The following is a 17,263-nucleotide window of genomic DNA, read 5'->3' on the forward strand; positions in this document are numbered from 1 at the left end:
ATGTTACAAATTTATATACAGTATAACATCACTTTTGCTGCTCACCAAGAATCCTAATGGCTTGCCAAGATTTGTGCCAAAACGGAGTTGAGTGAGGAACATGTGAACAAATGTAAATAAAAATGAAAGGTAAAAAAAAAATGCTATTTGACCTGGTTATTGAACATCACGGGTATATGGAGAGGCAGCATTGAACATAAGACCTCAATCTATGCGGACGACCTTATGCTCCGTGTCTCAAACCCGACTACTTCTCTCCATTCGGCTGTATCACTAATTAACTAGAAACTGCAATTTCGGGAGAAATTACTTCTGGTTTTTGCCATGTGGAGATACCGATCTTAGCCCCAGCCTAGGTTGGTTTGGGGACAATTCGAGGACAATATCAGGTCACTTCCTGTCTATTTGGGGACATTTATGGGGCCTGGGATAATGATCTCAGGTCATTTGGGAACATTTGAGGGCGTGGCCTATTCATATCAGGTCATTTGGGAGAATTTGGGGGCGTGGCCTAGTCATATAAGGTCATTTGGGAACATTTAGGGGGCGTGGCCTGATCATATAAGGCCATTTGGGAACATTTGGGGTGTGTGGCCTGATCATATCAGGACATTTGGGGGCGTGTCCTATTGATATCTGGTTATTTCTTGTTGATTTGGGGACATTGTTTTTTTTGCCATTGAAAATGAATGGGAAAAAATTTGGACGTTCATGGCTGTCAATGGCATCCAAGTACATTGGCATCTTTAGAATGGACAAACATGCCCGTCAATGGCATCAAACAGAGGAAATGCCATTGGAAATGAATGGAAAATTTGGACGTCCATGTCAGTCAATGGCAGCACCCTCTATAAGCGTCAATGGAAGCGGGGAAGTTTGGGGGACACGTCCTATAATTAATAAATTCAGTCAACTTTCTGGGTATAAAATAAACTTTGAAAAAAGTGAACTGTTTCCAATTGGCAATACTATATCTGGTTCAGACTTTATCTATTTTCCATTTAAAATTGAAACTCACAAAGTTTCCTATTTAGGCGTCACGATTACCCGAAAGCAAAGAGACCTTTTTAAAGAGAACTTTTTAAATTTATTAACTCAAATCAAACAAACACTCACACAATGGTCACCACTCTCCATGTCCCTCACTGGGCGAATAAATTCCATTAAAATGACCATTTTACCAAAATCTTTGTACTTATTTCAGGCTTTACCCATTTTTATTCCCAAAACTTTTTCTGATGATCTTGATTCGACTAGCTCTTCTTATATTTGGAAACGGAAAAGGGCTCGTCTTAAAAAAACTCATCTACAAAAGACAAGGTCCGCCGGTGGTCTGGCTTTGCCTAATCCCCGTTTTTATTATTGGGCGGCCAACCTGCTGTCTCACATTCTGGTCATTTTCATAATCGTCCGGATCCTCCTGACTGGGTGGCAATTTAGTTGAGATCAGAGGATGATGTATCCCTGGCTGCATTGATTGGCTCTTCTCTTCCACTCTCACCCAGATCTTTAAAAAATCCAGTGGTTAAACACTCAGTGAGGATCTGGTCTCAGTTCCGAAAGTTTTTCGTTTTACATGACTTCTCACCATTAAGCCCAATATTACGTAATCATTTTTTCAAACCTTCACTCAATAACCCTACCTTCAAAGAGTCGAGTCAGAGGGGAATAGAACACTTCAAAGATTTATTTATTGATAATAATTTGCCGTCATTTCAACAATTATGTCAACAAATTTGCACTTTTACAGTCAAATTTCTTCCGGTATCTACAAATTCGACATTTTATACTTTCTAAACTGCCCACCACAGTGTTTTGCAGTATGATGTTGGCTCTGAAAATGGCATCTATGGATAGGATCAGGCCGGAATGGGAAGAGGACCAGGGTACCCCCTTTTCTGAGGGAACATGGTTATCTTCTTAAAACGAGTCAATTCTAGGTCAATCTCTGTGCGCTCGTCATAATTTAATCCAATTCAAAGTGGTCTACAGAGTTCACATCTCCAAAAACAAACTGGCCACTTTTTATCCTGACATCAGCCCACTCTGCACCAAATGCAACATCTCAGACAGCTCACTGTTTCATATGTTTTGGACCTGTCCTAAACTTAGCAAATTCTGGACAGAGGTTTTTCAGTCCCTCTCCCAGATCTTGACAGTGAGGGGGGAGCTGAACCCCCTTATTAGTTGATTTGGAGTTACAGAGGACTTTCGACTACCCTCTGAACAGCGCCGCACTATAGCGTTTGCCTCCCTCCTGGCTCGTAGGTCTGTCCTTCTCAGGTGGGTGGACCTCCTCCCTCCCACACACACCGAATGGCTGACGGCCTTAATGACATGTTTGAAAATTGAAAAGATCAGATACTCTCTCTGTTATTCTAATGGGAGATTACTACGTGCCTGGGGACCTTTTTTAAACATGTATCAGTCCTCTTAGGCCCTTGGCATTCCATAATTTGGCATCTCTTTTGTTTATTGTATTGACATTTATTGTCCAAAATCATTACTAAAACTCAATGTTCAATGGTCATGAAGCTCACTGGCAGTAACTGGGAATAATTTTAGGGTTTTTTATTTTATTATTATTTTTTTTTTTTTTCTTGTGTGTGTGTTGGATGTCAGTCCCATATTTCATCTCATTTTTTCTTTTTTTGTACTGGAACTCTATGCACTATTAGTGCGCAAAATAAATAAATAGATTTTGATTAAAAAAAATAATAATAATAATTAATTGGGGCTAAACATGTTTTTTACGAATGGGCACAAAATTGGTTACAAATTAGTAAAAACAAAATTGCTTAAAAGACAAACGTTATTATGAGTAAAAATAATTTGATATTAAAACCCCTTTTGATGTTTTCGTTTTTATACAATTTGTAAAATTAGTTTAACTAGTAGGTTGCCATTGTTGTTGACGTCGCAGGGCTGTGACGTCACTAGGTTACGCTGCCGGGCTTCCAGAGTATGAGTCTAGCGACATAAACATGTCATCTTTTCAGCCCTTTCAATTTGAATCGAGAGGAACATTAATGAGCATGACAGCAATGTCGATATTTATCATAAAACTAGCAGCAAAAGCAAAATGAACAGGAAAGATGGGATGAGACTAAACGAGAGTAGGACAAAACCTGTGTTCTGCCAAAATGTGCTACCCCGGCAAAACGTCTTACAAGAGGCGAATTTGACACCCAAAGTACTACTGTGCAATTTCAGCTTGTTTTGTTGAGATGGATTAGACAGAACATACTAGAGAGGCCTTAAGAAAATACTTAAAAGTAGTAATATCAAGTAGGGGTGGTTTAAATACGCAATGTGACTAATGTGATCAACAGGTCAACAATCTGCTTTAAAAATACCACAAGAAAACACAATGCGAGGGAAACACATGCAAAAAGTATTTTGAGGCAATGAAAAGGTAATAAAAGACTCAATAAAAACACAAATAGTAAGTACTCGCCACTTCTAACCGATGTGCACGTGTTGGACGTCTTGCCGTGTAGAAGGAATAGCAGACCACCGAGTGTTCGTCTAGTGACATTGACAAACTACGTCATCACCCCGAGCGTCCATTGCGCGCATAAAACATGGCATCCTTTGTAAGTCAAAACGTACTAAATATTATAGATTTTTAAACCAATGGCAATACTTTATGTGTTTCTAATAACACATTTTTAGCAAAAGAGAACAATTGTGGCTTATTAGAGCCTACAAATATTGAAGTCCGAGGTTCCCTTCAAGGACCCTTGCATGACTTTTAGGGAAACCTTTTGGGTGAATTTCACATTTTACAGGCTCGTAACAAAATCCCTCTTCAGAATTTGTCTTAATGCTGACTGGTTGGTAGAAAGTAACCATGGTCAATACCAAATTCTAACTCTTTCTAGGTTACTTTATTTGTTCAGTTTTTTTTTTTTTTTTTTTTTGTCAATGCATCCCTCTTGCATTTATTCTTAATTAATGGCTTGAAATGTGCAAACTAAATTTGCTTGAAGATAATTTTTAAAAAATACAAATTGCAGCTTTTAATAGAGCACCATGTAATAGGTGCATATAAAACAGAAAATGTTTTAAAACACCACACAACAAAGATATAATGCATATGAGAATCTAGCACCAAGTACTTCCGAGTACCAACCACTAGCACGTTAATAAAAACATCAACAATTTAATTCAACTCACAATTCCCTTTTTTTAACAAGTCTTTGACAACAAAAGTGACCTATCTTTGACAGTGGGAACTACAAGTTTAACGGCATATTAAATGTTGAGGTAAAATAGCAGTTTAAAAACCTACCTATAGCATTTTTCAATGCAGCAAGCACTTGCGGACACATCAGAGTGTGTTGCGGTCAAGTGTAACTCCAAAAGGGAGGACAAATGCGTTTTGTACTTGAGACTGTGCAGGGCGCCATTCAAATGAAAGTTATTTATTTAATATTTGAAGGGGTAAGGGAAGGACGTCAGTCATCCTGCATGAATCAGGACATAGGGCCACTTTCTGAGATGGGCCCGTGGTTTATTGAATGGTAGTACAGTATTCAGTTACGTAGAGCTTTAAGTGGAGTGAATGAGAAAAGTTGAGGTCACGAGTTTCTGATATAGATCATTAGCATGTGGATATTAGCAACATGAGCATTTTGGGTCAGCTGCAACATCTGCCATGGCTGTTAAGCGGCATCATGTTCAAACCCATATTGATCGTTCTTTGATCCCAAATTAATTATTCAGGGACATTTTGGCGGGGGCGGAAATTTGATCTTGGAGTGAAAATGCTTAAAGACTATGGGACATCTGATCATTTTGTTATGCTGAAGACACATAATGGTTGCATGTGTGGAGTCGTCAGAAAGGTAACCAGACAGAAAGTCTAGGTTCTACGTACAAGTACACTCTTTCAGACTCTTTTGTCAAACCTTAGTATCGTATTTTTCGGACTATAAAGCACCCCCCCCCCCCCCCCCCCGCCCACACACACACGCGCTTTGAACACTGCATCTTATAGACCTGTGCGCGTATTTATGGGTTTTTACAGGCTAATGAGATGCATGTCTTTTGGTGAAAATAACCCATTATACAATGTGTATAGCTGCAGCTTATTGTCCAGTTCCGCCAATTATAAGGGGAAAATAAAACAATTTCCTGTTTTTTTTTACAAAAAATAAGGTAGCTGCAGTTGATAGTCCAAAAATTACAGAAGACATACTGTATATGACATATGATAAGGAAAAAATGTAGTAACAGTATGTACTGCTGCTGTCACTGAAGTATCTTGCAATAAGGACAAAAAGACTTGTACATGGCTATCAAAGAAATGTTCCACTAGCTTTCCATCCCCTTGTGCAGTCAATAAAAGCTGCCTCTAGTGATTGGACTGCGCTGGACATACCTCCATTGGTTTGTCAACAGTAAGGCCTTCTGAAAAGACTGAATTGGCTTCAGGCCCCCCCGGAGACGCACAGATGGGACGGCTGGAGCTGTCCGGCGGGGAGTTTCATCCAGACGGTAAAATGTCAGAAAAATGTCAGGGGGAAGCCCAGTTGGCTTAGCAATGGCGACTCCTCGCCGATGCCATTGAAGAGTAACAAAGAGGAAAGGCCAAAGCGGCACTGTCATGCAGCAATGTGTTTTTTTTTTTTAACCTTCCTACCCGTTCATCACAACACACAGTTGAAATACAAGCAAAACAATTCCAAGCAGGAAACACAGAAAATTGTGTAGTTATGGTGGTGTCTCGTGTCATAGATCTGCCTCTAAAGGGGCACGCAAATTGATAAATTTCAGGTTTCCTTGTTATAATAACTTGAAACTTCAAGTTATGATATTAGGAGTTCTGCAGTTTATATTGATATGTTCTCAAGTTAAACCATGACAAATTTCACGGATGAAAAAAATGAAAAGGATCTTTATTCTTTTTTTGTGGCATCTTCCATATTAATTGCCTTTTAACCAGGGCTGTCAAAATTATCGCGTTAACGGGCGGTAATTAATTTTTAAAAATTAATCACGTTAAAATATGACGCATTTAACGCACATGCCCCGCTCAAACAGATTAAAATGACAGCACAGTGTCATTGCCACTTGTTACTTGTGTTTTTTGCTGTTTTGTTGCCCTCTGGTGGTGCTTGGGTGCGAATGATTTTATGAGTTTCAGGCTTTCAGCACCCTGAGCTGTGTAATTATTGACATCAACAATGGCGAGCTACTAGTTTATTTTTTGATTGAAAATTTTACAAACTTTATTAAAACTTGTACTAACATTTATCTTTTAAGAACTACGAGTCTTTCTATCCATGGATCGCTTTAACAGAATGTTAATGCCATCTTGTTGATTTATTGTTATAATAAACAAATACAGTACTTATGTACCGTATGTTGAATGTATATATATCCATCTTGTATCTTATCTTTCCATTCTGACAATAATTTACAGAAAAATATGGCATTTTATAGATGGTTTGAGTTGCGATTAATTACAATTAATTAATTTTTAAGCTGTGATTAACTCGATTTTTTACATTTTAATCGTTTGACAGCCCTACTTTTAACTCATTGACTGCCTTTGACAGCGATAGATGTCCAAGTCATCTTATTTGGGAGAGCTGTCCACGATAATTCTCTGCCAGCACCTCCTAATTAAAATGGATTGGACATATATCGCCGTCATAGGTAGTCAATGAGTTATTTAATGTCAATAAACTTCCATTAACGCTGTTCGAGTAAACTGAGTTAAAAGCTTGGTCAAGGAATTAATTAAACTCCTATGTAAAAAAAAAAGAAAATCTCTTCAAAATTTGCAGAACAACTGGGGGCATAAATGATGAAGCACACTCTACTGAGTAGAAGACTGCATTTGTCTTATTGGTCAGGCTGTAAAGCATTTGGACATTGGAAGCAATGAAGTGGTTATGTGCAAACATTCCGGTTATTAACAGTGACAGAAGCCGGCTCTATGCAATCAGTCGGCAGGCTTTACGGGCCCGTTAAATAATCGACGACCTTTACGGGACCAGCAGGAATTGCCAGTCATTTGGCACAACTTATCTCCTCTTCTAAGCCGCTGGCACACCACCAATACGCGCACCTCCCTGCCCCGCGCTCCCCTGAGCACCCAGCGCCAATGGAAACTCCAAAAGCCACAAATTCAGAAAAAAAGAGGACAGATACACTTTCTAACAAGAGCACATATATTTTATAGTACAATACAGTATACAAGCATCCCTCTATGGGAGATGCTTTGTGTTTCGTTGGCACGTGCATCCATCACACTCCCTCTCACACACACAATAAAAACACTATATCTGTTTATTTTTCAAAACACACACGCTTGCTTACCGTCATTCAGTCCCTCGCGCTCACACACTCTTTTAAAAACTTGCTTTCACACGCACTCATGAGCTTACTCTAGCGCTCTCACATAAACACATACATGCCGACACACACACCCCAACTTTAACTTATTTTCTCACATGTAAACCCTCACACATCGATGCAAACTCTTCATTACTCACAGTTAGGAGCACTCACTCACACACATTCATTGTTGCTCTTTTTCACATGCAAACAAACGCACACAAGCTCACACACTTTTGCTGTGTCTTGCGTAAGCATATAAAGCACACAAAACACACAAGCTCATGTTTACTCTAGGGGTTCAAATCACCAATTTCACAGCAGTAGGATATCGATTTATTGGACAACAATAAGATATTTTCAGATAAAACATAGCAAAGACTGCCACAGTTCAATTAAAGGGTCTTTAATCCATTTAAGCAGATAATATGTACTAGGGATGTGACAAATTATCAAAATGGTGATATATCGTGATACTTTGTATCCCAAAAGGTTATCGATATGCTCCTGTCAAGAATCGAGATATCGTTTTAAAAAGTTGTCAATGTTTAAAAAATGAAAAATAAAAAAAGGAACCGTCAAGTTGCTACTAAAATCTTCCACCATAATAGTGTCTCAGTTAACTCTAAGGCTGCCATTGACGGTGCTCGACGCCCAATCCATTTAGACTGGAAACGTTCTTTCATTCAAAACCAGAGCATTCAGTCATTCGGTCCGATTTTCGGGGCATTTTCAGGTCACTTGCTGTTCATTTTAGGGCATTTAAAGGTCATTTCCTGTTGAGTCACCGCCTATTCATTTGGGTGATTCCCAAGTCACTTCCTGTTCAATACCCCAAAATCAACAGGAAGTAACTGAAAATCAACTGTTAAATTACCTTAAATGGCCCAAAATTACCTCATTGCCGCATTGGCTGCCACTGACGGCCATAGACCTTCATTCCGTTTGAAGTGGGAGGGATGGCAGCGAATGAATGTTCATTCGCTTCCACCTTCCTAGTTCATATGAAATGGACGTCTACTAGCGATAAGCTCATTCCAATTCACAGCAGAAACTTTTTTTCAGTTTATTAGTTGTTTGTAGAAAATCCTAGAATAATTTCCTTACCAACGTATAGATAATCGTGGTATCGCAATCGTGAGCTTTGTATCGTAAATCGTATCGAATCGTATCGTGAGATACCAAGAGGTTCCCACTCGTAATATGCACAAATATAGCAATAAAAACAATAAGCAATAAAAAAAAAAAAAAAAATACTAAACTTTTAAAAGTTTGTTGCTAAAACATTTCAGACATTTGAATGAAAGCAATTCTTTTTAACAAATGGGCATGATCTAAAAGAAGATGACATCAAGGTTTTGCGCTTCCATCGATATAATTAGATCGTTGCTTAAAGGGCAGGTAAAGACTTCAATTCACGAGCGTTTTGCTTGGTGCAATTGTATTCAATGCATCATTAGCTGTTGCAAAACTCATATTACCATTTTTTTTTTTTTTTTAATCATTTTAAATCAACCGCATAGTTTTTGAGTTACTGCCATACCAATACCTTAGCAACGAGATACACGCTTCGCTGCCAGCCGCTACCTGATGGCGTCAATTCCAAAAGACCTCGCCGGCACTCCAATACAATAGGATAGCACCACGCTATAGTCGCCCTATATTCCAAACATTTTCTGGGTTTTACTCGCGCGATTCATCATGCCATCTCGATGTGTAGCGATGAATTGACTCTATGATTGGGCCACAAAAAAAAAAAAATTATTCTGCAAGGATTTGGACATCTTTTGTGAGAGTCAAGCGGAAGAACTCCCTGACTCCTCGATCGCGTCTTTTTTAACATTTCAGCGACGACAGCTTTGAAAGCCTTGAAGGATACAACCTTGGTTTTTCAAAGGCGTAAGTAGACCCTTACTGGCTTTTATAATTCTAAAATTTGATGGAATTCTGTTGATATAGAAGGGCAAAACCAATTGCCTGTTTGTTGAACTACGACTTGTGTTTTTTGTTTAGTTGCTTGCCTGTCATAAGACAGCTGACAGATTGTCTATTCATGTTAATTTGATACATTTATTACTAGATGTATAAAACTACTCGTCTGTTATCAATTACTGATAATTATATCACAGAATGACTGGGGAAAGAAAGGCTCATAGAGAAATCACGATGCTAGACATAGGCCTACCACTCTTCCTTACGTGAAGTGTCAAGCTGCCAACCAGCGTCATTACCAACATCTACTGTGCCAAGTAAATTGTCGTCATCTGATGCCTCAGGTTCAAACATGTAGGGATTAATTGTAGATAATCTTTCCTGGGAGCCTTTGCCATCTTTAGCGTCACAAAAGAGCGATCCTAAATGGTTACTTATGGTGGAAATATCACTGATATCGTTGCTGCTATTATGCTCGCTGTTGATAGTCTTATGTTGCGTTCGGGAATTTACGTCACACTTCCAGGTTTGGGAATGCAGTATTGACGGAGTGCTAAAAAACTTGGAAAAAGCAAACTATCCTCGCAGTTACACGTTAGAAATGACATGGTTGTTTCCACGAACTCGTACAAAGTTATTATTCGTATAATTACACCAAAATCCGAAAAGCTCTTCACTTGCCCTTTAAAAAATCAATTATCAGTCTGTATTCTCACACCAACTTTTATCCTTCATAAATTTAAAGATTTTTTCTTTTTTTTTTTAAACAAAAAAAAGTGTTTAAATGGAAAACAGGCTTTCAATTGTTTAGCTGTTTTTCAAAGCGCTGTGACTCAATCACTTATTAATGATGCAGCATAAGTAGAAATGTGGGGTTACCGATCTTACTTCGTCATGGTCACAAGGGCAGGGTATCGAACCTACAACCTTCAGGGTGGGAGACAACTACATACTCTACTACTGAGCTGTGGCATACTTGTTTTTTTTAGAGCAGCTTTGTATTGTCTATCGTCTTCTAGAGTCCACAGGTTAATGATTCACTCGCACTGGGATAATGAAAGGGGTCCTAAGAAAACTTCCGTCTGAACCTAAAATGTTTGAGAATCTCAAGTCTCATCTTTGACTTGACTTGGTTTCTTGACGGTTTCTTTCTGAAAGGGAGTTCTTCCTCTGCTCTGTGGCCTAGTTCTTTCCTTACACTGATCTCCTAATGTATGAGGAGCGCGCGTCTCAATTTGCTCCATACAGAAATAACTTCAGATGGCTTCTGTTGTGAACTGACAATATAAAAATAAAACTGTATGAAGTTAAAATTGAACATGATGCTCATAGCCTATAATGCTGCAGCTGGTGGAGAAACCCCGGGTTGGGTCGGCTGGAAGGCCTCGCCAGCTTCACCTGTTGGTATGCCTTGTCAAACGGGAGCCCCTCATGCCACATCAGGTACGCCGTGACCACGGAAGAGGAGCGTGAGACACCGGCGTTACAGTGGACCAGAACCACGCCATTCTGAAGACAGAAACAACGGCATTAGGTCCAGTGTGATCATTAATTCATTCATTGCCACTTAGTCATCCATTTGAACTAAAAAAGGGCTGGCAGCGTTTGTATGATCCCAGTACAAATGGACTGGACCTACCGGTATATCACTGTAAATGGCATTCAATAAGTTGATTCAACAAATAAAATTAAAGCAGTTACAACAGTAAGAAGTTTGTTAATGTGTTACCTTAGTTTCAGTGTTGGAAGTGGTATTATGCCAACGTTACTATGACTGTCAATAGCAATATTGAATTAATAAGCGAGGGAAAAGTATGCTCAAATTTCTGTTTTATTATCATTGCATTTTTTCTGCCAGTGTTTTGCCGTAGAAAAACCACCCCAAAATGTAAACCACATAAAATTCTAAAGAAGCAAACTTGTGTGGCGCGACGTAGAATCCTGAAGGCACTTTGACACTTGTCCCGATAGAAGAGTTTGGGCATACAGTGGGGCAAACAAGTATTTCGTCAACCACTAATTGTGCAAGTTCTCCCACTTGAAAATATTAGAGAGGCCTGTAATTGTCAACATGGGTAAACCTCAACCATGAGAGATAGAATGTGGGAAAAAAAAACAGAAAATCACATTGTTTGATGTTTAAAGAATGTATTTGCAAATCATGGTGCAAAATAAGTATTTCATCAATACCAAAAGTTCATCTCAATACTTTGTTATGTACCCTTTGTTGGCAATAACGGAGACCAAACATTTTCTGTAACTCTTCACAAGCTTTTCAAACACTGTTGCTGGTATTTTTGCCCATTCCTCCATGCATATCTCCTCTAGAGCAGTGATGTTTTGGGCTGTCGTTGGGTAACACGGACTTTCAACTCCCTCCACAGATTTTCAATGGGGTTGAGATCTGGAGACTGGCTAGGCCACTCCAGGACCTTGAAATGCTTCTTACGAAACCACTTCTTTGTTGCCCTGGCTGTGTGTTTGGGATCATTGTCATGCTGAAAGACCCAGCCACGTCTAATCTTCCATGCCCCTTCTAATGGAAGGAGAGTTTCACTCAAAATCTCTCGATACATGGCCCCATTCATTCTTTCTTTTACACAGATCAGTCGTCCTGGTCCCTTCGCAGAAAAACAGCCCCAAAGCATGATGTTTCTACCCCCATGCTTCGCAGTGGGTATGGTGTTCTTCGGATGCAATTCAACATTCTTTCTCCTCCAAACACAAGAACCTGTGTTTCTACCAAAAAGTTCTATTTTGGTTTCATCTGACCATAACACATTCTCCCAGTCCTCTTCTGGATCATCCAAATGCTCTCTAGCGAACCGCAGACGGGCCTGGACGTGTACTTTCTTCAGCAGGGTGACACGTCTGGCAGGGAAGGATTTGAGTCCCTTGTGGCGCATTGTGTTACTGATTGTAGCCTTTGTTACTGTGGTCCCACCTCCCTGTAGGTCATTCACTAGATCCCCCCGTGTGGTTTCGTTTTTTTTTTTCACCGTTCTTGTTATCATTTTGACGCCACGGGGTGAGATCTTGCATGGAGCCCCAGATCGAGGGAGATTATCAGTGGTCTTGTTTGTCTTCCATTTTCTAATAATTGCTCCCACAGTTGATTTCTTTACACCAAGCATTTTACCTATTGCAAATTCAGTCTTCCCAACCTGGTGCAGGTCTATAATTTTGTCTCTGCTGTCCTTCGACAGCTCTTTGGTCTTGTCCATAGTGGAGCTTGGAGTGTGACTGACTGAGGTTGTGGACAGGTGTCGGAATGTTGGATATTCGATTCATGTTTAGTTCTTTGACGTGCGCACGCTGCTTCAAATCACATTTGTAGTATATGGAGGACTATTACGGAAACGGTTTGACGAAAGATTGCGACTGTATTTTCATCAAAATTTTATACAAAAATAACACTCTTGTTTCTCCTGCAGACTAAGTTAGCAACGGTCCACAAATTATATAACCCAGACAAAAAGTATCCGCAAAAAAAAAAAAATCAATGGAAATACCCGTTCTCAATCTGATTGCCAGAGTAGTTGGCAATGGAAGCCCACAAATTAACACAGCTCAACCTTTCACAATAGCTGCCATTTGGGGGAAGTAGGAAACATCTAAGGAATATTAACTTGTGGATGGAATGAGAAATACATTGTCTATAGCTATTTTTGTATACAGTATGCTGAATTTCCATATGTCAGGCAGGAGGTCTAGAAGACAACCAAAGAGGCAGTTTATGAATGTACTTAATGAGGACATGAAGGTAGTTGGTGTGAGAGCAGAGGATGCAGAGGACAGGGTTAGATGGAGACAACTGATTCGTTGTGGTGACCCCTAAGGGGAAAAGCCGAAAGAAAAAGAATACTGTAAATCCGTAGAGCAACAAATGCAGCAGCAGTCTTTTTCACTTTAATGCAATGCAATTTCGGCATTAAGACTGTGTATGAGTGCGTAAGAACTGAATGTGAATTGAATTTCGAATATCTGACCATATTTTACGGGTTGTAGAGAACATCTTCCAGAGAAATTTCTTACCGATGACGGTGCAATTGGGTCGCAAATGGCCTTTGTTCATATTTTTAACCCTGTACACACTGTTGTCTTGTGAACACAAATGCCCCCAATTAGAAAAGGGGAAAACTATTGGTTCCACACTCGGAATTGGGACCACAGGTCTGTAAGCACCCTGGAATGTCAAATTCTGAAGCGTACAACCTCAGAGGACTTCAACTTTAGAGGTTAAAATGTCTAAATCTGTAGGGGGGGACACAAATGCAATGTGTGTTTGTATTTCAACCTCGCACAACAGTAATAGATAGAAAATATGTAAAGATGCAATCTGTGTACAGGAGCGTGAACATGCAACTTGATTAATATTAATGCCAATGCAATTATTTTTACTGCCTGCAGTGTCAGGATAGTAATGATTAAATTAAATGCACATCTACAGACAGACCCAAAGCTCAATCCTGAAGCTGGCCACGTTGCCGCATTTGTGTCGTTTTGTATTCCACGCGGAGTCAACCGTCACTGCATCAGATCTTGTTTCTGTTTTTAGATGTCAATCAACGTCCGCCAAGTCAGATGGGTGATCTGAACACGCTTTTCTGGCTGTAATTGACATGTTATCGCCGCTTTGTGTGGTTTGCTTTTCAAACATAAACCAATCTGGCAGCCCCTCTGGGCTCGCGCGGGCGAACGTAAAACACACACAGATAAGAATATTCATCTTTTATGAGTCACTATCAGTCACAGAGGTCGCTCGATTGCATTATCTGTGCAGGCTTTGCCATAGTTACACATAGCAGGCCTTGTTTTTATACTTTTAGGAGGATAGGAAACAGCTGCAAAATGAAAATCGCATAAGATAGATAATCCATCACGGGCAACATGGAAACTTAATTTGCTTTTGGTCAAAGTGGTCTTGTTTTGTCCTTATTTGACAGTGTGGGGCTGTTTTCATATCAGCGCACACATCACATTGTCCAGCGTGCTGGAAGAATGGCAAGGGTCTGCCAGGAACGCCATCTAATAAAAGCGGGTCACAGGTGAAGAAAAGGGACACTCAAATGTGGACCTGAGTCTTTGCTCTGTGCTGTGTACAACTGTGTGTTGTGTGTTGTCTCTGTGGAGTGGATATGAACGCATAAGAATGCAGTGTTGTTTTTGGCAAACCTTTTAATTTTCGTCTTATTTTTAAATACTTATGAGTCTTAAGATAGTTTAGTCATTTCAAAATGTTCTCGCCTTATACCCAAACTGTTTTTATCTGTAAAATTCAAAAGTTCTTATCCAAGAATTAATGAATGAATAAATAATACAGGATTCCAACCATTTCTAGTGAACATTGACAGACGAACACATATTGTGGTGTCTACAACGAAAGTCGCGTAAACAGTACATAGTTCCCGTTGCCGTTCTTCACGACCCCCCAACCCCTAGCAGCTTCGCCGCCGTCCTGCAGTTCCTGACGAGGTCAGGACCCACTTCCTTGTTCTCATGCTGCTGCTTCTCCCCAGCACTGACTCCTCTTGAGAGTCCCGATCCATTTTTTTGAGTTGGGAGGGTGGGCTCATGTTGAGAGAGGCGACGCTGGCGACCATGATGTCCCCCCTCTCTCGCATCACTACTCTTTCCACATCGTCGTTGTCTCTCAGCAAGGCGACTCACTCCCGAGTAAAGACCGAATAGTCATCCAATACAACGGCATTTAATACAACGTTCCTTGAGTATCTTATTTTTTTTATGTTATTTTAGTAATATGGCGTGTAATACATGTTTTTGGATAGTTATTTTGAGATTTAGGGGGTAAGGGTTAATTCCGACTTGTGCGGAAATTCAGGTTACATCGCCAGCGTAGGAACAGAACTCGTTCAAAACCCGGGGAATACCTGTATTCATCTTAGGGCTGTCCCAAACGTTTATTTTTCTCCTGATTAGTCTGCAGACTTTTTTAACGATAAGTCGACTTGACTAATAATTTTTTTAGCAACTTTTTTTTTTATCTAATCTTGCAATTATATTTTTGTTGATGATTATTAATTACCAAAAACATTTTGGAAAACTTCAATTCTTCATTAAAGTACAAATAAAAATATAAATAACAATAATAAATCACAAATAAACAATGAAGTCAAATGCTGATGGCATTAACTAGTGCAAAAGAATGGAATGTAGACAGATTTGGAACACTGTGACTTCACTTTTCCAACAGGATTCAAAACAATTCTTATTTTCTCTATTTGTGGTATGTCTTCACAGCATTAGAGTGAGCACCAGCAGAGTAGATAAATAAATGTCACTTATCACTGGAGGGATAAAACGTAAAAAAAAAAAAAAAAAAACGTAATGATGCATGTTGATACGACGCTACGATGGAGTATTCGGGCCAAATAAATATTATTATTATTTTTATTTTTTGTTTTAAAAGAACAACATTAAAGTCGTAATATTGTTACGAGAAACAAATGACGCATTATTATGTAGGGGTAAGGTAGCTGTGAGCCGCTTCGCACTTTACATACATGTACCTTTGCTGGGAGCTTTGACGAAGCATTAGTATAAATTATTCTATTGATTATAATTTTATGTAGATGAAGCAAAATAATGAATTCCTTATTTGTTAAACCAATTGTAAAACAAAAGATGCTTTCAATATTGTTGATTTTAAAGGAGGCGGCAACACGCTACGTAAAGTATGTAGCTGCTTGTTCAGCTACATTAGCCCGACAATACCCCCTAATACTCTGTCGTACGACTCACGTAAAGGCAACTTTAATATAAAAATGTAGTTATATGGACTTACGATCCGCCAACTTGTTGTCTCCTGTCTTCTTCTAAAATTATACCTGGGTGAAAGCGCTTCAGATGTTCATTCATGGCGACAGTGTGCCCTCCTTTGTTTCGTTGAAATACAGTAAGTCGAGAGTAGCTTAACATCATGCTTCTCATTACCCGGCCCCTCGGGTAATGCCAATGCTCAACTCACAGCTCTAGCTCAACTCACGTCACGAGATAAAAAAACACAACAACATACCTGACTGCTGCCGAAAAGCTGCTCCAAAGTACATCCACAGAATGTTACGGTAGATATCATTTATATAGGACTAGATGCAATATAGATTCGGTAGCGTTAGCACACATCTACAAAAAGCTAGATGCGGGCGTTAGTAAGCGGCCGCCATCTTAAAGCAGTACACTTCCCTGCAAGGCTGTTGTAGCGAACCTTCCAAGCAAACCTAATTAACTTTTTATCTAAAATACTCCTAAATCGGTAAAATATTGACTTGAATCTATCTTTAAAATAGTTTTAAAACTTTCAAATGTCGAAAGTAGACAAAAGGGAAATTATGGAATAACGGGAGCAATTTTAACAACTTTAACGGTTGATTCACAACATTAAATTAATTGAATGTAGTTTAAAGCTGCTGATACTGTTAGGTTTTGTGTTGGTTTTCTCCTTGTGTGACTTGTCTCTGTGATTGCCCATTGATTTCACCTGTTGTGCCTTCTCCCAGTGTCCTGCAATCTGCATCCTAGTGTGTTACCCCGCTGTTCCTCGTTGTCTCGTTACCCTTTGTCTACGTGTGTATATAAGCTCCCAGTTTCTTTTCAGTCCTTGTTGCGTCATCGTCAATGTCAATGCCCATGTGCTTGTCGATGTCAGTCTCCGTCAGTGTCTATGTCAACGCCAGTTTCAAGTCCTGTCCAAGCCCTCGTGTTCGTTTCAGTAAGTTTTTGATATCCAGCCTTTGTTAGTAACCTGAGTTATTTGTTGATACTTTGTTTTTGCTAGCCTTAATTAAATCGTTTTTGCATCGTCTACCTGCCTCGCCTCACTTTCCCTGCATTTGGGCCCACACACCGCTTGCCTGCCCCGCACATACGTGACAGAATGATGCAACCACTAGTGGACCCAGCGGGAAAAATCCAGCACTGGCGTACACGCCGACGACCGTCCGCATGTTCCCCTGATTATATT

The 17,263-nt window shown here is 39.6% G+C and overlaps 1 protein-coding gene across 2 annotated transcripts in view; it reads right to left on the minus strand.

Annotated features, from left to right (window-relative positions):
- LOC130923193 (dual specificity protein phosphatase 19-like) overlaps positions 1 to 17,263 on the minus strand; it is a 49,953-nt gene that overhangs the window by 17,703 nt on the left and 14,987 nt on the right. The window contains exon 5 of one of the 2 annotated variants that reach the window (XM_057848712.1): positions 10,681 to 10,791. In XM_057848712.1, coding sequence (XP_057704695.1) covers positions 10,681 to 10,791 — 111 coding nt within the window. Of the gene's footprint in view, positions 1 to 9,076; positions 10,792 to 17,263 lie in introns of those variants that run through there. The other variant, XM_057848713.1, reaches the window with a different exon arrangement.

The sequence above is a fragment of the Corythoichthys intestinalis genome, chromosome 10 (genome assembly GCF_030265065.1).
Source record: "Corythoichthys intestinalis isolate RoL2023-P3 chromosome 10, ASM3026506v1, whole genome shotgun sequence".
NCBI lineage: Eukaryota > Metazoa > Chordata > Actinopteri > Syngnathiformes > Syngnathidae > Corythoichthys > Corythoichthys intestinalis.